Raw genomic sequence first — 27,742 nt, 5'->3', positions numbered from 1 at the left:
AACAGAAGGGAACATCATGGAACAGAACCCAGATTATGTTGCAACGTGGAATTGACTCACTCTTATTAATATCATTGGGAACTTTGTTAATTGTGAATAGCAGTGATTGGGAGTATAGTGCAGGTAGAATATAGGCTATTTAGTGGGTACCTAAGAGTCAAAGTTGACTCAGTCTTCCATCCTTCTGAGGTGGATAAAATGAGGACCCAAATTGTTAGGGGCAATATGTTGACTCCGTAAACGGCTTAGAGAGGGCAGTAAAGCACTGTAAATCAGTATATAAGTCTAAGTGCTATTGCTATAATGTGTAGCATTTCCTGAAGTGTTAATTACAGTACTGCCTTAAGTTGGTATCTGAGATTCCTTATGCCCAGTATGATTAACAGTATCACCCACAAAGCATCCTTGTTTGCATTTGTTGTGAAGGAATCTTTTTGACATAGCAAAGGAGGACAGGAAGAAGGAAAGGGCGAGAAATAAACATAGAAAGAGAAGGCTGAGGGAGATTAGTCAGGATGGGAGGCATCACTGGGGGGAGGATGAAGGGAAAGGAATTGAGGATGTGGGAATAAATAAGGATGTAAGTAAATAAATAAATAGATGAACAAATGGGAAGGGGGAGGAGAGAAGATGTGAGGAGGGGGAAAGGAGAGGGAAGGAGAAGAGAGAAGGGAAGGGAAGGAAATGGTTAAAAGCCAGAAGGGAGGGAGGGAGGGAGGGAGGGAGGGAGGGAGGGAGAGAGAGAGAGAAAAAAACTTGTAAAAGTCAGAGCTGTGACTCAAAATAGATCTCACCAGAGAATAATGTTGGATTTTAAAAGGCTTCCCTCAGATGTTGTACTGTATTTTACCAACAGCAGCCCTGCTTAACTGAATTAATGAATTAAATTATATTTTATAGCACAACATCTTTATTTTAGTCCTTGCCCAGCATGAAGTAACAATCATAACAAAGAGTGTGGAACTGACCAATTATAACAAAAAAATAGTCTACACCAAGAACCAGTAAAGACAGTAATGAAACAGTTAAAAGTTGGTTCAGTAAGTTTATAAAATTATTATAAAACTAGAAAAAAAACTATAAAAAAGTTGTGATTTATTGTGTGCCATCAAATCATTTTCAACTCCTAGCAACCACATAAAAAGATTCCCCCCCCCCCATGATAATTTATCCTAATCTGTTCTTTCAGGACTCCCAAAGGTATACTTGTAGGTTAACTAAAAGTCATAGATTGACTGAAATTAATTAAAATTTAAAGAATGAGTAAAATATTAGATGATGAAGTATAGCCTACTTCATGTTTTGTTAAGGGAATTCATATATTCCTTTCTAAAGTAAATTCAATATTTTTAACAGTTTTCTTTAAATTGTTTTTATATTTAATGTTTAACCTCCCACCTAATGTCCTGTTAAGGGAGATCCCGTGGTAATATTATTGATAGAATTGGAAAGGAGCAATATCCACCCTGTGCATGAAAACATTGGGATATAAATGCAGTTAGGTAGCAATCACATAAAAATCACATGAAAAATCACATTTATACTCAAGAAAACATGGGCCGAATTGTGGACCAAAGAATCTAATAATTTCCATGTGCAAGTAGCAATTTCACTGAAGAATTGCTGAATTTTTCCTGCTGTTATCGGAAAGTAAATTTGTAGCAGTGATGGATTCCGAACAATTTGGACTGGTTCGGCCGAACTGGTAGTGGTTTGGCGGCCTGGGTCGCTGGAACCGGCAGTGGCCCAAGCCTGTCACGCCCACAAACCAGTTCTCCAGGTGGCGGCATAGGTGCTGCCATCTTGTTTTTTGCTTTTGAGCATGCGCAGAACAATTTTTATTGTACTGTGCATGTGTGTGCAAAGCACCCACAGCGCACTGACGAGCGAACTGATAATAGTGGCTGCCGGAACCCACCCCTGATTTGTAGTTATTGGTTTTATTCTTTCCATTTGTTTGCTCCATTATCAGAGCATGTTGGTCAAACTGTACTAATGAGATTGACTCTGCCTTCCATCCTTCTGAGGTAGGTAAAATGAGGACTTAGATTGTTGGAGGCAACATGCTGACTCTGTAAACCACTTAGAGAGGGTTGTAAAGCACTGTAAAGCGGTATATAAGTCTAAGTGCTATTGCTATATGTCCGTGATGGCGAACCTATGGCACGTGTGCCACAAGCGGCACGCGGAGCCATTTGTCAGGGCACGCGAGGCGCTGCCCTGTCAGCTGGCCAGCGCACATGCGCATGCTGGCCAGCTGAGTTCACCTTTTTAAAAGCTATTTTTCGCCTTCCCCAGTCTCCAGAGGCTTTCTGGGAGCCTGGGGAGGGCGAAAAGAGCCTCCCCCCCCCGGAGGCTTCAGGGACCGTCCGGAGGCTTCCCTGAAGCCTTCGGAACGCTTAAAGCCACCTTCCGAGCAAACCGGAAGTGACTTCCGGGTTGCTCGGAGGGTCGTTTTAAGCGCTCCGAAGGCATCAGGGAAGCCTCTGGACGGTCCCTGAAGCCTTTGGAGGGCTTAAAACCACCCTCCGAGCAACCCGGAAGTCACTTCCAGTTTGCTCGGAGGGTGGTTTTAAGCGTTCCGAAGGCTTCAGGGAAGCCTCCGGACGTTCCCTGAAGCCTCCAGAGGACCTCTGGGGGGGGAGGCTCTTTTTGCCCTCCCCAGGCTCCTATAAAGCCTCTGGAGCCTGGGGAGGGCGAAAAAAGCATGTAAAAATGGGGGGGGGGTGTTGTGCGTGCATGCGCACTGGGGGAACGCGTGTTGCATTATGGGTGCGGCACGCCCGCACATGACCCCCCCCGCGCTCCCCCCACTTGTGGCACGCGAGCCAAAAAAGGTTTGCCATCGCTGCTATATGTGCTATATATTATAAAGGTAGTCCTTAGGTTATGGTCACTCATTCAGCAAACATTCAAAATTATTATGGCGCTGAACAGAAGAGATTTAGGACCGTAGATTTTTCTCTGGAAATCCATTCCTACTCCCGTTCAATTTGGGATGAACACCATTCAAAGTTCATGCCAAATAGTATAGCTAAAAGTCTGTAGAGTTCCATTCCCCACTATCCTGTCAGAGCTGAAGAATCTTCTTGGATGAGAAGTGAAAAATCTTCAAAGAAAAAACAAAAAAGTCCAGTTGCCTCCAGAAAAAGAACCTTTGGGACAGCCATGACCTGGATGACTGAAAATCTCCATAGCTATGCAATTTGGGATGGACACCCTTTTAATGGTGTGGGAGTAGGAATGGATTTCCAGAGGGAAAAAAATGCAGACTACAGGATCTATTACTCAGGTGACCCTGAGGACACAGTTAAACTTTCAAGTGCTTCATGACTCTCTAAAAGGATGCAAATGGCCAGCTGTCTGCAAGGAGTATAAATCCTTCCATTCCTTCCACCCTATCCTGTCAGAGCTGAAGAAGCTTCTTGGATGAGAAGTGAAATGTCAAAAAACAACAAAGTCCAGTTGCCTGCTGAAAAAACACCTTTGGGACAACCATGACCTGGATGACTGAGGATCTCTACAGACTGTTAATAAGTCTTAATTAATAATGTCTTAATAAGGTGGTGTTTGGGTCAGTCTTCCAAAACCTAAGCCCATTATGCTGTGGAAACCTGATTTAAGACGGAATACCTAGAAGTCTTCCTCAATATGATGTCCTAGATAAACTAGTAGTTTCTTCAAAAGTCCTTTATGAGGAGAAGTCAAATCGGTTGCTTTCATTCTATGGCACAGCTGCTCCTTTCCTAACATGTAGTCTTGCTGAACCTGTAACCACCACAGCTGTAGCTCTTCAAAGCTTCAGCTGGAGTATTTTGGTCTAGTGAACAGCAGTTCCTTTTAAAGTTTATGTCCTATGTCCCTTCACATGTCTAAGATTGATTGATTTTATTCAAAGCAAAACAGGAAGGAGGAGAGATAGAGACTTGATATTAAGGTTTGAAGAAGGCCAGGCTCCACAGGGCAGGCATGTGGAGATTCTAATTTAATTATAACAATTTAACAGCAGAACTTTTAAAAAAAGAATATAATGTAGGAAAGTCCTATTTAAACACTGGCAGAGGTAAGATGAGGCTTAATAAAGGAAATGTGAGGTAGTAAGAATGATACCATAACAAATGGCATGGTAGATGTGTGGGCTGATTCTAGCTTCCATATAAAGCACATCTCAAGTTAGTATATACCGTATTTTTCAGAGTATAAGATGCACCTTTTCCCTCAAAAAACAGACTGAAAATCTGGGTGTGTCTTATACACTGAATACAGCATTTTTGGCCTCCCAAAACCCGACCCCTTCACCGAAATGGCCTGCAGAGCCTCTAGGAAGCTTGCAGAGAGCTCCTGAGTGCTGGGGAGGGCAGAAATGAGTGAAAAACTGGCTGTTTTTTTTCTCGTTTTTGTCCCCCGCAGGAGCACTCTACAAGCCTCTTAAAGGCTATTCATGCCTTTTTTTTTGGAAAAAAAGGGGCCCATTTTTGTGAAAACAGGCTATTTTTGTGAAAAACGGGCCATTTTTGGGAGGTCTGCGGAGTGCAAAAACTTTTTTTTTATTTGCCTCTTCAAAATCTTGGTGCGGCTTATACTCCAGTGCATCTTATACTCCAAAAAATACGGTACTGCATTTGAATTCCCTAGATCTCCAGATCCTAACTTCAATATGATATGAATACCTAGAGCCACTTAGGAAGTAGGACTGTAGAATGACCTGAGATGGGCCTATGCCAAGAAAATTTGGACAGGAAAGACTGGAGAGATGAAAATAAATTCCTGTTATCTTAGGGGTTTTTTTCCCCCGCATGTACAATTCACCTAAATTTAGTTTTGCTTTCCTAACCAGAGAATTGAACCAAGCTGGAATGTCAATACAAAAAATGAAAAAAAAAATCCTGCGAGAATCCAGAAAAAAAAATCACCCAAGGCAAATATTAATTCAGCTTTATTTGTTGAACTTTTTTCTTCTCGCTTGTCTTTTTTGTTTCCCACTTGACGTTGTAAAATATTTGCAGAATCTGACAGCAGACATTAAATAGCAGGGAGGAGGTTTGACTGGGAATTTTGGAAATGATCAAGCCACACTGAAGGTGATACAATCCGGAAATGGCCTATTCTTAAGTTATGTACTGCTGGCCCACTCCCTTTCCCACTGCTGTGGTTCCACGTGTTGACAGCTAAGACACAAGAACAATAATTTTCTAAAGAAATTTTGAAGCATTAAAAATGTGTAGGCCCAATTAGTTCCTGTTAGATCAGGGGTGTCCAAACTTGGGAACTTTAAGACTTGTGGACTTCAACTCCCAGAATTTCCCAGCCAGCCTTGCTGGCTGGGGAATTCTGGGAGTTGAAGTCCACAAGTCTTAAAGTTCCCAAGTTTGGACACCCCTGTGTTAGATGAAATCTTCCAGTTATTAACATAGGTAAAGGTAAAGGATCCCCTTGCTCATATGTGCTAATTATTCCCAACTCTAGGGGGCAGTGTTGATATCCGTTTCAAAACCAAAGAGCCAGTGCTGTCCAAAGATGTCTCCGTGGTCATGTGGCAGGCATGAATAAATGCCAAAGGTGGCATTTATTAGGAACGCTGTTACCTTCCCACCAAAGGTGGTTCCTATTTTTCTACTTGCATTTGCTTTCGAACTGCAAGATTGGCAGAAGCTGGGACAAATATTATAAGAATATTATTATTTTTTACTTTTACCTTTAAAATACTGTATCCTAAAGCTCTGGAGACAGAAAAAAACCCCTCTTCCTTTCCATTAGCTGATGATTAATTGGAAATTTCTGATTGCTGAAAACTTCCCAAGATAATTTTTTTTTCAAACAAAATTCCCAAGAGAAAAATAAATGTACTTGGGAAATCCTTGTGGCAGGATAGGAAAATCCCTGCACTGGAAGTCCTTGTGATAGTTAAAGTCAGCTATGATTTAAAGGAAATCTTCAGTGATAACAACATCTACTGTGAATGAGAAGAAGTGTTGAGAATACTTACAGTCTCTGCCACGTTTGAAAAAGACTTTTTTTTGCAAGTTATTATTCTGTAAAATAGAGGCTGCCATTTTAATGCCATGTTAAAAAGTGACTCTTCTCCTCACAATCCTACATAGAACAAAAGATTGGTCATGGTGAAATTATGTACCCACCTAGTCTATAAGCTAGTGTTTTTCAACCTTGACAACTTTTAAGAAAAGTGGACTTCAGCCTAGGTGCTGACTGGAAAATTCTACCTTAAAGTTATATATAGATCAAAAAGAGGAGTTTGGAAGGCAAGTAAAAAAAAGCATAGCAATTAAAACATTGAAGCGAGCAAGGGATAATGGATAGGTGATGTTTCTTTATATTGTTGTTTTGACTTGTTCCTTCTTTTCCCTATCTTTCTTCAAAGCATAGCAATTAGAACATTAAAGTGGGCAAGAGATAATAGATGGATGTTTTTCTTTTCTGTTGTTATCCAGAGTTGCTTTCCCTTCTTTCTCTCCCTCTATCTTTTCTCTCTTTTTTCTTTTCTTTTGGTAAGTACATGACATGATTATAAATTAGACAAGATAGAAAAAGTTTCTCAACAAAGGGTGATATGATTAAAAGTTAAAATGAATGATTGAAATAAGAGAAGGGGGAATATTTGTGTATACATTTTTCATATTATAAAGAGAAAATATGGAACAATTGAACAATGATGGATTATAACTGAACACAAGTGTTTATTAACTACATAAGTAGATGGAATGTAAGGATTGGGATAAACTGGCTCAGCTTTGTTTGTATTACAATGTATAACCTTCAAGTGCTGCACTGTTCACATATTGATTTGATGTTTTTGTAAAGAATAAAAAAAATAAAAAACTTGAAAAAAAGTTACCAAGAAATGCTGCTCTAAAGGTATCCTGAAAGATTGAGGCAGCAGGAGGAGGAGATTAGTGTTGTATATTCGGAACAGGTAGGGGATTAGGAAAAGATGGTCTTAGTGACAAAGAGATGTAACTTCATTCGCGAGCTTTGTTTTCTGAAAGAACTGAGAAATATTCATTTTATATGAGGTGCGTCCAACTTTGGCAATTTTAAGACCTGTGAATTTCAAATCCCAGAATTCCCCAGCCAGCCATGCCGGGCAGTGGTGGGTTCTGAATCCCGTTCCAACTGGTACGGTTGGAACGGACGCGGCGTCACCCACATTGCCGTGCGCGATGCGCGCATGAGTCATACCTGTCATTGATGCCTCCGCAAGTCTCCGCGATGCTCCAGCTGCTCAGCGGAGCATTGCGCAGGTGCTGTATGTGCCATGCACGTGCGCGGAAGTGCCGAAGGCATTAAAAGACAGGCAAGGAGCTTGGGTGGGCAGATGGGCCCTCCAAAGCACCGTACTGGAATGGTACTCGGTGCTCCGGCAGGCTCCAGTACGCCCGTACCGGGGCGTACTTCCTGCAACCCACCACTGATGCTGGGTGATGAATTCAGGGAGTTGAAGTCTACAAGTCTTAAAGTTACCACGGTTGGACACCCCCAAAACATGTGAATTTGCTCCTAAAAATGCCTTCTTTTCATTTAAAATGGATACTTTCATTACTCACAGCGGTGGGTTTCACATTTTGTTACCATGGTTCGCCCTGCGTCTGCCCGCCTGCTTCATCCCTTCTGTGCATGTGCCTGGCTTTCCATGCATGCGCTTTGCTCACACATGCACCTTCTGCGTATGCGCCCGGCCTCAAAAACGTGCCTAAATAGGACACATAGCTAGGGCGGGGGCGGCCCCACTCGCAATTTCTGCTACTGGTTCGGGCAAATTGTTCCAAACTGGCTGAATACCACCTCTGATTACACATATGGGTACTATAGAATTACATGAATTGTTAAAAATAATACATGATTAAATATATACATGTACGTACACACACACATACATTCAGAAGGAAATAATCAGAGAAACTACAGTAGACAATTTGAATGATTCATCTGCATTTTAAAACCATAATCTAAATTAAGGAAATCCTGGCATATGCTTCTAAAGTCATATATAAAGCTGCATTTATTACCATTTTAGGCAGCTGAAACTCAAATATCTCCTGACTTGGGGCATAAGTGTAGTAGTATGATTCTTGGGTCCTCAGTCTAGACAAAACTGGCAGCCTGTAAAATTTATCACTGCCTGCTGTCACAAAAATGTGTCAAAATTCAAATTTGCATAAATGTGGTGGTGTAATGGTCTAAGATCATCCCATCAGTAACTGTGTTGTGTTCGGCATTTGTTTTAAATTCTTTTCAGATTGTTTAAAATCCATCATTCTTCTATCCAAACATGGCCAAAGTCTGTGGGATAGCATTCCATGCCTTCCGAAGGGACAGAAATAATATTTATGACTGTGTTTGCGGATAAATTCCAAGTACAAATTGCATAGTAATCTAAATAAATTTAACAAGGGTACTACAAAACATAAATGTAAATTAAATCAGCTAGAGTGACAAAACATTTTCCGTTGAGTTCCTTATCCTGTTGACCTCTTTCCCCATTAAAAAAAATAATAGCCTTAATTATGTCCTGTCTGCTTTCCATAGATTTTGAGATTTTTCTCATAGGAACACATTTTTCTTGTTGTTAAAAATATTAACATCCAGATTATCATAAATCACTGTTTATTATCATGCGTTCTTCTCTATATGACTGGTTGAGATATGAATATCCCATCATATATTTAAATAATTTAATACAGTGATGGTGAACCTTTTTCTTATGGCGTGCCAGAATTGCACGTGTGTGCGCTATTGTGCGCACGCATGCCCACTCAATCTCCATACCCACTGTGCATGCGTGCATGACCCCCCAAGCTCTGGAGCCTTTCCTGAAGTTTCTGAACTTCCAGTTGACCCGTTGGGGCAGTTTTTCGCCCTCCCCAGGCTTCAGGAAAGCATCAGGAGGCTGGGTAGGGTGAAAAATGGCCCCAACTCACCAACTGGAAATTTGGAAATGAACCATTTCCGGCTTCCGGAGAGCCTCCAGGGGGGCCAGGAGTGGTCATTTCACCCTCCCCAGCCTCCAGAGGCTTTCCTAAAGCCGGGGGAGGGCAAAAACGGCGTCCCCTAGCTCTTAGGAAGGGAGAAAAATGAGCTGATGGTTGGCGTTCCACCAAATATGGCTCCACATGGCACCCGTGGCATGCGTGCCATAGGTTCGCCATCACAGATTTAGGATCTTCTTTCTTTGTTGGACAATTCAGGATATGCATTTTCTGAGGGCATCCATTTATCTCCGACTTTTATTATGTGGTGGTGGTGGGGGGGGAGTTTGCATTATGACATCACAATGCTCTGTCTACCAACTTCTCCATTTTGATAACTACCGATCTTTTTGTTTTTTATTCCTAAAACATTACATTTCTAGGAATAGATGAGAACATCTTAGGATACTGAAGGAACTTTATCTGAAGATCATTCAGACCAGAGGTGGGGAACCTTTGGTCCCTTTGTGGTATGTGTGGACTTCAATTCTGAGAGTTGAAGTCCAGACATCAGAAAGGGTCCACAGTTCTTCACCCTGATATACTGTAGGCCCAGACCAGTATGTACCCTGAAAAAAATTCAATAACTAGACTCTAAATTTTTGACTTCAAAAAATATTTGAAACACTGAATAACAAGCTGGTTAAGTTTGTTGGCATGCCACTTGAGTGGATATATGTCTATCGGACAATTATGATGACAATGAAGACTCTTCCAGCAGCAGCTCAGTTTATTCAAACTATAAAATAAATTTTGAATTGTGGTTGTCACTTAGAAGTACTGAGATTGAACCTGATAGTAGAATTTTAATTTTCCTTTTACTAATGGATCAACATACAGTATCTTATTCCATTTATAGCTTTATTTCCAATTAAACAAGTTATTTTGAGCATGCTCATGAAGTCTGAATTTTGTTCTGGATTGGACTGATTGTTTCACTGAACTATATCAGCAAACCTTTCTGCCTAGTCCAAGAAAAAAACAATAAATAATATGTTTTGAATTATCTATCTATCTATCTATCATCTATCTATCTATCTATCTATCTATCTATCTATCCATCCATCCATCCATCCATCCATCGTCTGTCTGTCTGTCTACTATCTATCTATCTATCTATCTATCTATCTATCTATCATCTATCTATCTATCTATCTATCTATCATCTGTCTATCTATCTATCTATCTATCATCTATCTATCATCTATCTATCATCTATCTATCTATCTATCTATCTATCTATCTATCTATCTATCTATCTATCTATCATCCACCTACCCACCCACTCACCCACCCACCTATCTATCTATCTTTCCACCTGGAAACATGAACTTACCTTTTTTTTGCGCAGGACGACCTGACAGTCTGTAGGTTGCCGTGTGACCGTTTTATTCTTTAAATCAGATACTTCTGAGACCAAGGGTGCATTCAGAACGCATTCATTCTGAGCATTTGTAAGATTAGACATATCCACATTATTATCCTCTGACCAGATGTGAGAACCAGGTGAGTGTGCAAGAGAATTATTGGAATCTCGTATAGTCGCATCATTGCCATGGTGCTGAGGAAACATATCTTCATCATGGAATAAAGTACCATCATTCTTCTCATGAGGAGCATCTAATTTTTCATATTGTACGGCTGTAGATCCATGAAATATCTGCTCGTCCAACATACTTTTTTCCACAGAAGGTTCCCAATTTTTTTCTTTTGAGACATCTTTACTTTCATTAGAGTTGTTGTATCCAAGTATGATAACTTCTTCTCTGCTATTGTTTTTCATTGCTCTCTCGTAATGAGAAGTGCTCATTTTTTCAGTTGGTTCAGTGGTATGATCGCATTGTTTCTTTGCTTCTACTCTTGAGATGATCTTCACTGAAGGTTCCTCTAAACTGTTCTTTTCAGCTAACAATTTATCTTCAACAGGCATAAACTGGCAGTTGATGGTGTCCAATGGGAGGTCCGTGTTCTTGCTGCCACCGTTGCCATCATCACTTCCAACAGAAACATTGACTAAAGTTTCCACACTAGTTTCCAGTGAGAGAAATTCTCCTTCTTCTTGATGATTTTCATTTTCATCTAATTCTTTGGAAACATTGCTGAAAAGCTTTGGGGGGAAGGCTACCAACTCTCCAACATGACAGCAATCTGGCAAGGAAGCACTTTTTTCTTTCAGATTTTCACACCAAAGCTCACTCTTTTCCATTCCGGCTTGCAAGTTGTCAACTACTAAGCCATGCCTGCATAATGTATTAGAATCAAGAGATCCAAAATGCAAGCCCATCCATTGGGTCACATGTTCTTCCCAGCTCCTTTTTCTGATTGCTAGAGACATGTCATAGTATTTAACAATTGGTTCTGAAGTGTGACATAATATATGCTGGAGGAAACATTATGGATTCGATAAACTTTTCCATCCAATGAAATGGCTCTTGCTCTTGCATATCTGCATTTTTGTTAAAAAAAAGATGGAATTCCAGTGTAAGAAGCAATGAAAGCATTCATATATTCCTTAAACTTTTAGGAAGAAATGGTTTTGTAGAACAGTTTTAATGGTTTGCAAACAGATATAATCAAGCAAATCCTCTTTGTTTTGTTCAATGAAGTAAACAGAATGTTATAAACAACTCCATGAGAACATAACATGTTCCTTAAGCCAAATTTTGACAATGACCCTTTTTCATTGATTCAATCATAAGACAACTATTTTCCATGGGTTTAAAAGCTATCAAGCCTTGTGAGTTCATGATACTAGTCAACATTTCAAAATAACCAAACATAGCTTTATTGTCAAAAAGCTGGATTTTAATGACATGTTTTAAATGGTCATATTTATACCCAAGTAAGTGGAATAAAAACCTACCTAAAACCTTTGAAGAAAATTAGATTGGATTAGAGACATTTTGCTAAGTGGGTTGTTAATTAAAGTAGATAGAATGCCTACTACTCCCATCCTAAACCTGTGCATTTGATTTTTATTTCCTAAGTAAATAATTTTGTTTCTCTTTCTGTACAATGTCATTGGGTTACCTTCAGCCTGCTTCTTCAAGGTTGAATTTTTATTCTTGATAAAGGAATTATTCTATGATAGGTTTCTGTCAATCCCAAGCTTCATCCTTCTCTTTCAAACACAATATTTTTTTAAATTTGAAGTAACCTGAATATGGATAGGGGTTGATTAACTCGGATTTTTCTTTTCATCTAGCTTCTTGGTAGATTTACTGATTCTTATTTTTTAAATTTCATTCTAGTGAAATTAGATGCCATACCATTTGGTCAAATACAGACAGGCAAATATACATTTAATGATTCCAAGGGCTCTGTGAAATACCAATACCAATTTCTAGCAAACAATGTGCAATTTAATGGATATGTGATGTGTGGATTATGCAAGCCATGGTGTTCCCTGTGACAGTCTATGGAAGCAGAAGTTAAACTTTGAAAAATCAGGATAGGAGGCACATTTTGGAGAAGACTCCTGAGAGTGACCCGAACAGCCAAGAAAACAAACCAATGGGTCATGAAACAAACAAGATGTCAGGCCTTCTTTGGGCCTTGGCCTGCCACACTTTCTAATATTCTACTGTCTTTTCTTTGTGGGAAGACAGGAGGAGGGATTGTATGGAGTAGACGCTATGTAGCCAAAACAAAATTCCTTTCTAGGAAGCCAAGGTCATCCTTTGCCTCTGCACCTCTGCACCTGACTGGAACTGGATGAGTGAAACTGCCAGCATGGCAGTGGAAGATTGGACCGTACAATGGGATGTTGGGTGTGGAGCAAGATCTTGACCTTTAAACTGGGTGGGGAAACGTGGGAAGCTTTCAGATTCAGGTTTTCCCAGATGTGCCAACATGGCTCTCTTAATAAATTGGAACTTTGAGCAATGCTTTGTCTTGGACTCTGATTTAATTTTGGATGCTATTTGAAACACAAGAGTTTGCACTGGAAACACAAATGACCAGGCCCTACTTTGGATACATTATGCAAAGAAAGACCCAGCTCTATTTATTTATTAAATTTATTTATTTATTAAATTTGTTAGCCGCTCCCTCTCCACAAAGGGGAAAGGTGGATAGGAAAGTTAAGGAAAGGGAAGAAGTGGATGAGCAGGGGGAAGGTGCATGGACTCAGTTGAAGTGGCAATCAGTGGCACCCTTGGAAGGCTTGAAAGAACATGTTAGCAATACATCGTCATGGAGAAAAACTATCTATGTAGTTACTATTAGTCAAAAATGACTTGATGGCACATAATCACTCAATCAATGGATATGTGAGTTCATTAAATTCTATTGACCAGAACACAAGATCTTTACTAAATGGAGACGAAGCTGCTATAGAGTATCCCGTAGATATATCCTTGTATAAAACTACTGTTTCTGCTGAGGAAATAAACGAAAAAATCCAGCTATTTCATATAAAATCTGTCTCTTCGTGTACGTAGTTCTTTTCAAGAGCTAGCATGGGATACTGTCTAAATTTAGAGTTGAATTGATGTAGCTTGGATGTCTTCAAACAAGAAGAAATGAACAGGAGTTTTATGGAGAGGGAGGATTGCAACAGAAGAAAGACACCCCCCCCCCTTTCCTGTCTGCTCTTTCTCCCAATTCCTCTTTTATGGCTTTCTCAATCCAGATTTTTAAAGTCACATTTATATATCAGCCAACTCCCATAAAACCGTTCTCCCTTTCCTTCAGAAATAAAACCAGAAACTGGATATTAAGCTATGAAATGCAGGACCGAGAATATATTGGGAAGATTTTTTTATCAACAATAAATGGAATGTTTAGGGGGGGAAACAAAGAAGGAAAAACTTTTTTGGGATTCCAATAGCCAAACTCTTTCTCAAATTGAGCTGATTACATGGACATGTCTGTATCCTTTTCTATGATTTTTTTTTTTTTGGCCATCCTTGACATAATCTTCTTTTGGGATGAATTTTTAACTTCATATCTACACTAAAGACTTAGGATTCTCCATCCAATTACTAAGCAAATCTGACTTTGTTCAGCACTTTAATGATTAAGTTGCAACACCATGGATTGCTGGGGGTTTGCAGGGGTTCGGGAGAACCTCTAGCTAAGATTCTGTGCAGTATGGAGAAAACCCAAATCCACTCCTGGCTGGCCCCGCCCACCCTGCCCCGTTCCGCCCAGGAGTCCCCATGTGGCCCATTTTGGATGTAGGTAAGTGCAGGGCGGGCAAGGAGGTTCAGGGAGGGAGAAAAACGGGCCTGCTGGAAGTTTGGGAAAGCCATAAATGGGCCCATTTCCAGCCTCCAAAGGGTCTCTGAAGCCTGGGGAGGCTGTTTTTGCCCTCCCGGAGGCTTGAAGAAAACCTCTAGAGCCCAGGGAAAGGTACCCCCCCCTGCTGTGGTGCAGGAGGCCTGCTAGGCCATGCCCACCATGGCCACACCCACCCAGCAACCAGGCAGAAAACCCCTTGCTAAAACTTTTGAAGCCCACCCCTGCTACAACAGCTACTGCCGTTACGCCCAGGAAAAAAAACCTCTACCTTTTGATGAAATAAGTGTAATGAGAGTTAAGATCTTTATTGGCTATAACATTTTACAAGTTCAAGGAACTGCTATTTTTCCTCTTTTTTTTTTTTTGCTCCCTCCATAGGAACTGTCAACACTTTGCATGGATCTGCTTATTGATTTCAGCAATAAAGAAGATGAACTACTGCATTTGTTCTGGGTCATTTCATTCTACCAAGGAAAGCTCCAATTGCATAGTCCAGACCACAAGACTGTCCTGACAAATCACATGCCTAAAAGTAGAAAAATAGGCAGCCTGAAAGAATGGCAGAATTCATGTCCATTCGACTGAGTTTCAGTAAGGATAGGCTAGGACAAAGTGATTTTTACAGTGTAATGTCTGGCTGCACGGAAGCCTTTAATCTCTTTTTTAAAGACTGTCCTATTTCTATCCTGCATTCACATTGTTATGTCTGCAAAACAGAAGACACAGAGATCCAGGTAGAGGTAACAGGATTCACTCCCTATTCTAGGATACTAAAAATGTCTTTCCCCAATGCATTGAATCAGACAAAAAATGAGAGATTTGCTAATTGTGGCTTTCCACAAGGGAAACAAAAACACTTCTATGAACTTTTTGAAGAGATAGTGGGAGGAAGTTTCCAGACAGAACAAAAGTGGACCTACATGCTATAAATAGCAAAAGGTCCTGCTGAAAATTGCACTCTCCAAGTCACATTCCCATTTCTTTCTCTGAAAAGTACAGTTCAGTGGTCTACACTTCATAGAAGCCGATATCATCACAGAATAACAGAGTTGGAATGGATCTTGGAGCAGTGGTGGGTTCCTACCAGTTAGGACTGGTTCAGGTGAACTGGTAGTAGTTTGGTGGCCTGGATCGCTGGAACCGGCAGTGACCCAGGCCTGCCATGTCCCTGAACCGGTTCTCCAGGCGGCGCTTACAGAACCGCCATCTTGTTTTTGGCTTTTGTGCATGCGCAGAACAATTTTTATTGCATTGCGCATGCGTGTGCAGCATGGCGCTCACAGGAGTAAACCGGCAGTAGTGCCTGCCGGAACCCACCCCTGCCTAGGAGATCTTCTAGACCAACACCCCCCCCCCGCTTAGGCAGGAAACCCTACACCACTTCAGACAAATGGTTATCCAACATCTTCTTAAGAACTTCTAGTGTTGGAGCATTCACAACTTCTGGAGGCAAGTTGTTCCTCTGGTTAATTGTTCTAACTTCAAGAAATTTCTCCTTAGTTCTAAATTGCTTCTCTCCTTGATTAGTTTCCACCCATTGCTTCTTGTTCTGCCCTCAGGTGCCTTGGAGAATAGACTCCCTCTTCTTTGTGGCAACCCCTGAGATATTGGAACACTGCTATCATGTCTCCCCTAGTCCTTCTTTCTATTAAACTAGACATACCCAGTTCCTGCAACTGTTCTTCATATGTTTTAGCCTCCAGTCCCCTAATCATCTTTGTTGCTCTTCTCTGCACTCTTTCTAGAGTCTCAACATCTTTTTTATATTGCGGTGACCAAAACTGGATGCAGTATTCCAAGTGTGGCCTTACCAAGGCCTTATAAATGTCACTTCTTGACATAATCCCTCTACCATCACTTCTGATGCTCATTTTATGGTGGATCAAGAAGCACATGGAAAAAGAGCATCAAAGCATAGATTAAGCATTTTTTAAAATTAAAAAGTCCCTACTGAGAGGACAGACTTTTCACAAGTATCTGTAAGAGCAACGAAAAGTTTGAGGAGGTTGTTTTTGGAGAGAGGAAATTCAAGTTACGTCGATGCCTCTTTAGTGAAGTTTCCTTAGAACTCTTCTCTACTATTATCTTCCGCTCTGAGCCAATAAGTAGAAAGAAGATATACTTAACAAGAAAATATTCAAAACAAGATTGGACAATTTCTATATTTCTATATATTTTATTTAATAAATAAAAACAAAATATCCCAGAATGTTCTGGAAAATTTTACAGGTGATTCTCATTTATTGATCACAATTGGGACCAGCAACTTGATTATTAAGTGAAACGGTCACTAAGTTAAAAATTATGATTTTATAATTTTACTTTGACTATCCTTTGCTTTAAAAAGGTTGCTACCATTAGACATTTATAATTTAAAAACCTTATTTCAACACTACATTTCCTCCTGAAGTGGACCACTAATGTAATTTTCTACCAGAAATGTAGCGTTCTACTCAGTGGAAGGTTGCCAATTTTTACTACTGATTTGGGCATGTCTGGCCAGGTGGGTGGAGCCTCCCACCGCCGCTACTACCAGTTTGCCTGATCCAGGCCGAACTGGGAGCAACCCACCTGTGGTTCTACTGGATCTGATTTAGTTAAACTATATATTATGGAAGAAAGGGGAAAATGTGAAATATGTAGCTGGATTTATGCTTCTTTAAGAATCACTGATAAAAATACATACATACTAGGGGTGAAATTCAGCAGGTTCTGGAGAACTGGTAGTTTGGAAAACCGGAAAAAAACACCTCTGGCTTGCCCCAGAGTGGGGTGGGAATGTGGATTTTGCAATATCCTTCCCCCTGGAGTGGGGAGGGAATGGAGATTTTGCAGTATCCTTCCCCTGCCACGCCCACCAAACCATGGCCATAGAAGTGGTAGTAAAAAAAATTAATTTCACCAGTCATACATGCATACATACAAACTACGCTGGAAACAGAATAGAATAGAATTGAATTGGAAAAGACCTTGACATCCTGCTCACACAGGAGATCCTGTACCAGGGCTGTCCGAACTTGGGAACTTTAAGACTTGTGGACTTCAACTCCCAGAATTCCCCAGCCAGCCATGCTGGCTGGGGAATTCTGGGAGTTGAAGTCCACAAGTCTTAAAGTTCCCAAGTTTGGACACCCATGTCCTATACCATTTCAGACAAGTGGTTGTCCAATCTCTTCTTAAAAGCATCCAGTGACGAAGCACCCACAACTCCAAGGCATTCCACTGGTTAATTGTTCTCATTGTTAAGAAATTGTTCTCATTGTTAAGAAATTTCTCCTTAATTCTAGATTGCTTCTCTTGATTAGTTTTCATCCATTGCTTTTTGTCGTGCCTTCGGGTGTTTTGATAATAGGTTGACCCCCTCTTCTTTGTGGCAGCCCCTCAAATATTGGTACACTGCTATCATGTCACCCCTAGTCCTCCTTTTCTCTAGGCTAGCCATACTCAAATTCCTGCAACCATTCTTCATATGTTTTAGTCTCCAGGGCCTGCCTCTTACTCCCATTCCAGAAGAATATTGTAGCTGATGGTATTGAAAGCTGTAGAGACATCTAGGTTGGCAAGAACAGAATGCACCATCATCAGGATCCTTTTAAAAGTAATCCATAAGTATGACCAGTGCTGTGTTAAAACCTGGCCTGAAACCCAACTAAACAATGGTTCAGATAATTCATTTTGATCAGTTCCTCTACTCACAACTTGTGCAAGTACCAACTTCTCGCCAACCTGCCTGAGACTGGAGAGTTGTTGAGAAGGGAAGGTTGGAAACTGGATGAAAATTGTGCTTTCCAAAATCTGACTATCTGTACTTAAATAACAGTTAGTGTGGTAGTTCCCCTACATTTAATAAATTTGGTCTGCCACGTTTATAATTATATAGAAACTTCTGCAAGTTTACTGGACATTTTAAGTGGGATCATTTTTCCTGAGCATTGAGTCCTGTATTTTCTTTTTCATTTGGAGGTCATTTGGGGGTCAAAATGAATGGGAAGCCTTTGAAAACATAAAAAGACTTATTTCAGCGTGATCTGAGTTAAACTCTTGGCATCATATTCTATCCCAAATAAACATTTCAAACATCTCATTCCCACCCCCCTCCCAAGAAATACACATAGCATTCTGTAAATATGTAGGTCTTCTTAAAACTAGGAGACTTAAGTTTAAACCCTTTGTCAGTTATGAAGATCACTGAATAGCATGATTCTAGCCCTAAGACTTCCAGATCATCTCTTGATATGTCAGATATGTATGAAACAAATGAGGAAAACTTATAATTAAAATTTTAATTAACTTTATGATCGACTGCCCTGAGAGAAGAATGTAGAAGCTGCTGGGGGTAGCATTATGTATTGTAAATAAAAATAATAAGAACCCTTTTAAAAGAAAGAATAAAATGTAGGTAAAATCTACTATCTAAACTTAAGGCGAGAATGCTATTTAAAAACAAATTAGCATTTCTTCAGCACAAATTGGAGTTCAAGGAAGCTACAAAGAGAGAAAAACAATGTACTTAAATGCAAATTCTGATTAAGATTATGCAGTACTTCCAGTCTATAATGCAACTGGTTTTTTTTAAAGTGATAAACAGAAATTGTGTTTCAAACGAGGGAGCTCACTCACACATTTATAGCCTGCTAAATTTTTGATTTACTTTAGAAATAAATAATTATGGTTAAACAGTGTACACTGAGATTATTTCAGCCCATTTGCACAAACAAGACAGCCAAACAGTAGCATGGTTCATTTTACACTAGACTAAGAGAGGAAATATATCATAGAACAGGATAAATAATTCCTAGACTGACAGTAGGACCACATCAAATATAAATAGAATATCTCAACACACTAGATCTTAAGTGACATAACATATAGTCATCAACATTTTTGCCTGTATGTCCATATGCTAAACCATAACACACTTTCACTAAACATTTATGCAAAATTACCATACTATTTATATTAATTCCATTAAGCGAAAAGCTTATTAATTGATAGTCTAGCTGAAGCAGATAGTATAAAATGGAACCCTCTTGTTTTCAAGTAGAAATTTGTTATTCTAATTTCATTCCAATTGGATCCTTCCATGATTGATGCGGAGATGAGAATCAGGAGGTAGATGAGCTATTCTTTGAAAGAATTTCTGAATTTCCTTTATGAATTGGAGATTATCTGGATTTTGAAAGATTGGAGAAAAGTCAATTCAAGTATGCCAGGGCAGGAATAAGAACCAGGTGCTTTCCACATGTCCTAGACTTCAAAGCTCATTAGTTTCAACCAAAAAGACCAATTAGAAGCAACTGGGATATTCATAGCTCAAACAGCTGGACAGCACCACGTATAGCCTATTGCTGTAAGAAGAAACATTTCCCATGTTGAGTCCGTCTCTGTTCTACTTGAGCATAGGCTGACCCAGAAGCTAATTTACATTCTTGCAAATTTCCATAATAGCATAGCACAACTGCTAACAGCTCTTTTTTTCCAAGAGAAAGATGGCCATTCATAAGACATTCAAGGAACCATGGAAAGTAAATAGTGCTATTCACAAAGGTAGTTTTTAAACATCAATTTAGTAGTTCCTTAAGGTAGCCTCAGAGAGAATCCGACAGGATATAAGGAATGAAGTTGGTGAAAGGACAACACAATATTTCCTTGGGCTGTCCTGAGGAGAAAAAAGGAGGAAATTGAAGTTGGAACCAAAAAGCAAAAGGGAAGAGAATTGCAGATACTTTTCAAATTCAGGGAAAGAGCATGAGTAACCTTGGTGTTGGTATCAAGGGATGAGGAAGAACGTAAAAAAGAATGTCACCATCTGCATAGATAAATCTTTAGCGGTGGTTCAGTGGCTAAGGCGCTGAGCTTGTTGATCAGAAAGTTCAGAAGTTTGGCGGTTCAAATCCCTATTACCACGTAACAGAGTGAGCTCCCGTTACTTGTCCCAGCTTCTGCCAACCTAGCAGTTCAAAAGCACATAAAAATGCAAGTAGAAAAAATAGGAACCACCTTTGGTGGGAAGGTAACAGCGTTCTGTGCGCCTTTGGCATTTAGTCATGCCGGTAACAAGACCATGGAGACGTCTTCAGACAGCGCTGGCTCTTCGGTTTTGAAACGGAGATGAGCACTGCCCCCTAGAGTTGGGAACGACTAGCACATATCTCTGAGGGGAGTCTTTACCTTTATTACTAGACTTAGACAATCATCATTTATCACAATCATTTTGACTTATGGATGAAGTTTCAGTAGCCAGCAGGAGAGATTAGTAAACCAACAAAGGAATGTAATATTTCTCTGGTTATAGAACTTTAAAAAATAAAATAAAAATAAGGTGATTCAAAAAGGGCAATTCTAGGTCCAAAAAAGAACATTTGTCTTGTTTCCCACTTACACAGGAGGAGAGCTTATTTTTTTGGCAGAATTTGAAACCCTTTTTATTCTTTTTAACCCAACATAATGTTGGAAGGAAATCACATCAAGGGACCTGGGCCTTTCTCTGTCCTTAAGGAGATGCCTGTCTGAAAACAGAATGGAATTGGAGCAGCTTTGAGGAAGAAGCTTCCAAAATAAAGATTTGAAAAGGGGCCAGATCTAGTCAAGAGTTGTGTGGAGAAAAATAATAATAAAGTAAACTTCCCCCCAGTTCATCCCATGGGAGAAGCAGTTGGATCATGACTCAAGTGCAGCCATCTGTTTAAGCCCCCTTCTCTCTCCATCTAGTCACATGACCCAAGATGGAGTATATGTAATAGTGGTAGCAATAAAACTTAGACTTATATACAATTTCATAGTGCTTTACAGCTCTCTCTAAACAATTTAAAGCATCCACATATTGCCTCCAACAATCTGAGTTTTTTGCCCCCAGATTGCTCCACTTTTTTTGTGCGACGAACTGGCAGTAATGCCAGCAGCAACCCACCCCTGTTGCAGATTCCTCAGTCCACATAAAGTATTACCCAAGGGTGGGATTCAGCCGCTTCACACCGGTTTGAGCGAACCGGTTGTTAATTTTGCATCCGGTTGTTGCAAGGACTGGATGACTTCGCCCACCCCATCCCTCACCTCCCAGGAGTCTCCATGCCAGGTAAGTGCAACGCCCACACCAGTGGTGGGTTCCGGATCCCATTATAACCGGTATGGTGCAATGGGCCAGGAGCCCACCACATGAATAAGTGCAGTGTGTGTGCATGCATACTTACCACCCGTGATGTTCCGCGACGCCTATGTGACGCTCCAGCTGCTCGGCGGAGTGTCACGCATGTGCCATGCGCTCCGTGCATCTGTGCGGAAGCCCCAAAAACTTCAAATACTGATAAGGAGCACAGGCAGGCAGGTGGGTCCTCCAGAGCACCATACCGGAACGGTACCTGGTGCTCCCGGCAGGCACCGGTACACCAGGGGTGGGTTCCTGCCAGTTCTAACCTCTTCTATAGAAGAGGTTCCACAAATCTACAGTGCTGTTTAGAACCGGTTCCAGCTCCCTCCCCCCGCCCATCCGCCCATTATCAAGATGAAGAGTGAGAGGAGGAATTCTGGGAGTTGAAGTCCACAAGTCTTAAAGCTGTCAAGTTTGAACACCCCTGGGGTTTTTCTCCTAAAGGGTTAGGGGTGAAAGGGTCTTGTAACTTGACAGCTTTAAGACTTGGGTGCTTCAAATGCCAGAGTTTCTGAGCCAACATTTTGGTTGCTAAGCAAGAGCGTTGTTAAGTGAGTTTCACCACATTTTATAAGTTGGCCACGCCCACCCAGTCACATGACTGTCAAGCCACTCCCACCCAGTCACATGGCCAGCAAGCCACTCCCACCCAGTCATATGGCCAGCAAGCCACTCCCACAAAGTAGGCCACACCTACAGAAGAGGTTCTAAAAAATTTTGAAACCCACCACTGCGGTACACCCATACCAGGGTGTACTGGTCATAACCCACTACTGGCCCACGCGAAAGCTCGGGGGGGGGGCAAATAATGAGCCTCCCAGGAGTCTAGAAATGGCCCTGTTTCCGACCTCTGGGAGGCCTCCAGAGTCCAAGGGAAACCATTTTCGCCCCCCTGGAGGCTTGGAGAAAACCTCCGGAGCCTTGGGAGGGTGAAAACACCCTTCTGCCATGCTGCAGGAGGCCACGCCCACCCAGCAACTGGGCACAGAATCGGTTGCTAATGTTTTTCAATCCCACCCCTGGTATTACCTCTCCACGATGTTTCACAGAAATGTTTAGGGAAAGAGAGAGGAAAAGGCAGTAGCGAATGTGTCTGTGGCCTGGTTAGGATTGTCTCAAAAGTGCTTTTCTTTTCAAAAGGAAACCGGACTATGACTTTTTCCTTGAGGAAGAAGGCATTTCACTTCTCCCCCAAGAAGCTTCATCAGTTCTGACTGGATGGTGGGGGAGGGGAATACAAAGATTAGTTCCGGGGGATTGAAGGATTACGTCTAAATCAACCAACGCCATCCAATCACAACTGATGAAGCTTCTTGGATGAGAAGTGAAATGTCTTCTTCCTCAAGGAAAAAAAACATAGTCCAGTTGCCTTTTGAAAAATAAACTTTGAAGCAGCACCCAATAGGTAGACACATCTTCCCGCATAACACAGACTGGAACTGTTAATTCAGGAAGGAGCAAAAATCACTATGAAATATGATTAGAAATTGGAAAGAAACCCAAAAGGCAAGCGTTACATGCTTCGCATACCTCGCCAATTATTCAGGTCATGGGAAGTCCCAAGTTCTCCATATCTAATCAAGGCTTTCTATAGAGGGGTCTTGATTAGATTTAAGGAAGGTCGGGTTTTCAATGCATCAATTATACACCGATGCAGTGTGGGCTGTGATAATCTGAACACTTTCTTATTCATTTCAACAGAAGCTTACAAGGGAAAATTACAACGTAGCATTATGTTCGTTGTTATTACTCACAAGCCTGGGGAAATCTTTGTGCCAAAGCGTTTGTGACAGTGCCAATTCTAAATGCCAATTGAATAAATAGTACATTTGTGTGCAATGGCCAGATTTGACTTGATTAGTTGCAAGGCACTGTGGAGGTAACATTATTCACCTTGTTAAAGTACTCTGCATCAATCCAGCATGGCCGGAAGACAGTTCTGTTCATATGTTGCATATAAACTGAAGCCTCTTCCAGCTGTTGGACATGCCAGGACAAGCAGTTGGGATTATTTGGAGCTATACAGTTCTCTTTAGAAGCAAAGTGGACATTCACAATATTTACTCCTTAAAAGCAAAGTGGACATTTGCAATATTGCTTCAAACCCAGTTTCAAAGGAGCTCAAAGCATCGTCAAAAGAAAACTGCCCCTTTGTGGCTATACACAGCTGTAGGAAGTTAGCACCCACCCCTCTCCTAGGAAAATGAGATATTTTAGGAAATATTAAAAGGGCAGAATATTTCCCTTAAAAGGGAGGCAGAAACTGAGACCCCCATGTTTGTTAATGGGCCATTAGGGCCTGAGCCAGTCTATTCTACATAACAAAGATCTACCTCCTTCAGGCAGAGCCATAGTAGGAATTGCCCAAAGCTCTTTCATTGCAACATCACCCAGCAAGAATCAACCAAGCTGGGACACAGACAACCTACAAAGTTACTCCTGCATGGCCCCATGGGAGTCTGACAACCAATCAGAACACAAGCTCAAATTCAAAGGCCAACAGAGGACATAAAACCTAGGCACTCTCAGCATCTCTTCCCTTTTTGCCCAGGACCTCAAACCACATGATTATGTCCACCATTAAACCATCTTTCCAATCAGCCTCCATGTTTCCAGTGTCTTTCTCCCCACTTGGAACTGAACCCAGATGGACATCTCTTCCAACACAGCCTTAATAGATAGTGCCTAATAGATAGTGCTCTGGAACAGCAGAAAGAAAGAGACAACGTACTTTAGTCTCTCTGGACCATACAATGTGGACTATGGGAGAATGGTGGATTGAAAAGACCATTGTTTTGCTTTGCCTGGACTTTCATATGATGGAATGACTTCCATCATTTCATTTCTGCTAAAGAAGACCCAGAGTTTCAATGGATAGGGCTCTTTAAAAGACTCAGTTGCTAAGAAAGAAAAAACACTTAGGAAAGACTCGGGAAAGAGTGCGGAGAAGACCAGCAAAGATGAGCAGAGGCCTGGAGGCAAAACATATGAAGAACAGTTGCAGGAACTTGTATAGGCTAGTCTAGTAAAAAAAGAAGGATTAGGGGTTACATGAGAACAGTGTTCCAATATTTGAGGGGCTGTCATAGAGAGGAGGATGTCAACCTATTTTCTAAAGCATCTGAGGGCCGGACAAGGAATAATGGATGGAAACTGATAAAGGAGAGATTCAACCTAGAACGCAGGAGAAATTGCCTGACAGTAAGAATAATTAACCAGTGGAATGGCTTGTCTTCAGAAATGGTGGGTGCTCTATCATTGGAGGTTTTTAAGAAGAGACTGGACAGCCATTTGTCTGAAGTGGTATAGGGTCTCCTACTTGAGCAGGGGGTTGGACTAGATGACCTCCAAGGTCCCTTCCAACTCTGAATTTAGACTTTCAAATTTGTTTTAGTAGCAGCCATAAAAAACAATTTTCTTTTTTTATTTCTGGCTTGGGATACTTCCTTTGCTTAAACACCCAAGGATATAAAAGATGAAAATTAAGTTAAACCCTAAACTCTGACAGCAGTGTTAACTATTGAAATAATCTATCTATTACTAACATTCTTGTATCTGTTTGTCTGTAATCTTCAATTGGGAAAAATTGGAAAGTGGAGGGCAACTATTATTATACCAAAGTAACTCAAATGGGCTAAGTTACAGAATGCTGGGACCCAGGACTTCAATGGGAATGAAATTTGGCAAATTTGTGGCTGGTTCAGCACTCCTTAACCTTACAACCAGAAGTGGTATTCAGCAGGCTAGAACTGGCCATCCGCAAAGCACCTCCCCGGACTTGTTTTGATGAGCGCGAGGCAACTAACGGTAGTTTGCGCCAGCCATGCCCACTCAAACTATTGTCAGTCGCCCTGTGTTCAGCAAAGCAAGCCTGGGGAGGTCCTTTGTGGGCAGCCAGTCCTAACCACTTGCGCCTGGTGCTGCGGCTGAAGTGAAGCCCCAAAGCCCCCACTGCCACTAGAATAACTGTTGATGCTGCCTCCTCCTCTTCCTTCACCTCCAACAACACCACCACATTTGCTGCCCGATGCTGCGGCTGAAGTGAAGCCACCAAAGCTCCCGCTGGCACCCCTGCCCGTGGCAGACGTGCCTCCCCCTCTGCTCGGAGCACCTGAGCTGGGCCCCACATTACCCCTGCCCCCTCCTCCTCTGCCGTGCTTTTGAGGAGCCATGAGGCCATGGGAGCCAGTAGGAAGGCGGCGGAGGGGGCGGGAGCAGGAAAAAAACGCCTCATGGCTTCTCAAAAGCATGGCAGAGGAGGAGGAGGCGGGGCCCAGCCACGGGTGGAGGTGCCAGCGGGAGCTTCACCTCAGCCACAGCGGCAGGCAGCAAATGTGGTGGTGCTGTTGGAGGAGGAGGCGGCGGCGGGGGCTCATCAGCATCTTCAGCGGCAGCCCTGCCCCCGGTGAAAAAAACTGAAGATGGAGCAGATCCACGCAGATGATGTCACCACAACATGACTGGAGGAGGAATTCTGGGATTTGAAGTCCACAAGTCTTAAAGCTGTCAGGTTTGAAGACCCCTGGGTTTTTTTTCCCTGAAGGGTTAGGGATGCAAGGATATAGACCAAATTTTAAATCAAGAACACCCCCCCCCCCCCGGTCAATGGTGTTCCGCTTTACCAATGTTAAAATCTGGTCACCTTACCCCACCCTCATCTATTCTCTGCCTCCTCAGTCCCAGCTGATCGGAGGAAATGGGGATTTTACAGCATCCTTCCCCTGCCACGCCCACCAAACCACACAACGCCCACCAAGCCATGGCCACAGAACCGGTAGTAAAGTTTTTTGAATCCCACCACTTCTTCTGACTACACTTCTCAGTGCCCCATATACTGTATAGTGCCAGGGAAGATGGAAGGGCTACATCCCTGCCCTCTTTTTTGCCTCCCACTGGCCTCTGCACCCAACTGGTTGGCCGCAGAGCCTGTTAGATAGGCAGTGGCTGATTGCTTTGGAATGGAGGCTGAAATCTGAAATATATTAATGGCAGTGGGTGACAAGGAAAGGATGAAGGAGGGATTTGGATGTCACCTGGCAAGATAGGGCTAGCTGGAGGGTGCCAGTGGGTGAGACTTTTGCTTAGGATTCCTGGGATAGGCTACGATAGAAACCAGGGGTGCAATTTTCTTTGGGACTTATGACTTATTTTGTCCCCCTTCCTCCCAGAAAATGGCAGACAGTTCTGTGGGGAGGAGGAGGAGGAAGAGGAGGAGAAATGATTTCTGACACTTCCTGCCAGCCTCTCTTTACTTTACTTTACTTTAATTCATATTTCTAGACCGCCCCCTCTCCCAGAAGGGACTCAATAGGGTAGCCAGCAGGAAGTTGGAAATTGCTCCCACTCCCACTGCTTTTTTTTTTTTTTGCACACTTGCACACTTGTGATTATTCCCTTTTCCTCCTTAGGTAAGGAAGTATCTCTGAAAGGATGATGTAACAGCTAACGAGTTGTCTAGTTTCCATTTAAAAATAGCAGCAGGAAACAACCTCCTTTAAAGGTAAATGTTCCCCTTGGACATATGTACTTGTTCCTGACTCTAGGGGGCGGTGCTCATCTCCGTTTCAAAGCCAAAGAGCCAGCGCTGTCCTAAGACGTCTCTGTGGTCATGTGGCCAGCATGACTAAATGCCAAAGGCACATGGAACACTGTTACCTTCCCACCAAAGGTGGTTCCTATTTTTCTACTGGCATTTTTACATGCTTTCCAACTGCTAGGTTGGCAGAAGCTGGGACAAGTAATGGGAGCTCACTCTGTTATGCGGTGCTAGGGATTTGAACTGCCGAACTGCTGGTCTTTTTGATCAACAAGCTCAGTGTCTTACAGCTCTCGACTTGTGATTCCGTTGATTTTCCTTTCTTATGGGAATCATCTGGTCCCTTATTTGTTACGAGATATCTTAAAGTCATCTTTGTATACTTTGAAGTTTTCCAAAAATAGCTTATTATAATTGGATATCTTTCTGCAAAATATACAAAGTTTTTGAAATGCCTACTGCTCAACACAGATACCGGTTTGTGTGGGTTTTATGAGAATACTCTGTTGGATAGAATATTCTCATAAAAGCCATCCCAAGTCTCACAAACTTCAAAAGTAAAGGTTTTTTTTAAAATTGAAAAATGACAAAAGCACACTGTGTCACATGCCACACAATTTTCCACACATGGAAAATTAGAAGCATTTATATGTAATTAAATTCAAATTTATTTGAGTAAGTCCTTTCTAAAGCTACTTCTGAATAAGCAGGTACAGAAATTGCACTGCGTGTAGGTGAGTGGTCATGTCTCTATGTGTGAATTAAAATATAGACAACCTGAAGGAAATTATCCGTCTATTTACTATTTGCTAGTTGGGAGGAGCAATATAT

General features: G+C 41.6%; 1 protein-coding gene across 2 annotated transcripts in view; it reads right to left on the bottom strand.

The window, feature by feature from the left end:
- DLC1 (DLC1 Rho GTPase activating protein) overlaps positions 1–27,742 on the bottom strand; it is a 353,596-nt gene that overhangs the window by 288,829 nt on the left and 37,025 nt on the right. The window contains exon 2 of one of the 2 annotated variants that reach the window (XM_081959778.1): positions 10,321–11,430. The exons of the other annotated variant lie outside the window; for it this stretch is intronic. Coding sequence (XP_081815904.1) covers positions 10,321–11,319 — 999 coding nt within the window. The 5' untranslated portion in view covers positions 11,320–11,430. The remainder of the gene's footprint in view (positions 1–10,320; positions 11,431–27,742) is intronic. 2 annotated transcript variants of the gene reach the window in all.

The sequence above is a fragment of the Natrix helvetica genome (genome assembly GCF_964273705.1).
Source record: "Natrix helvetica genome assembly, chromosome: 7".
Classification (NCBI taxonomy): domain Eukaryota; kingdom Metazoa; phylum Chordata; class Lepidosauria; order Squamata; family Natricidae; genus Natrix; species Natrix helvetica.
Note: the sequence above shows the minus strand (reverse complement) of the source record. Positions and strands in the feature narration are given on the sequence as shown.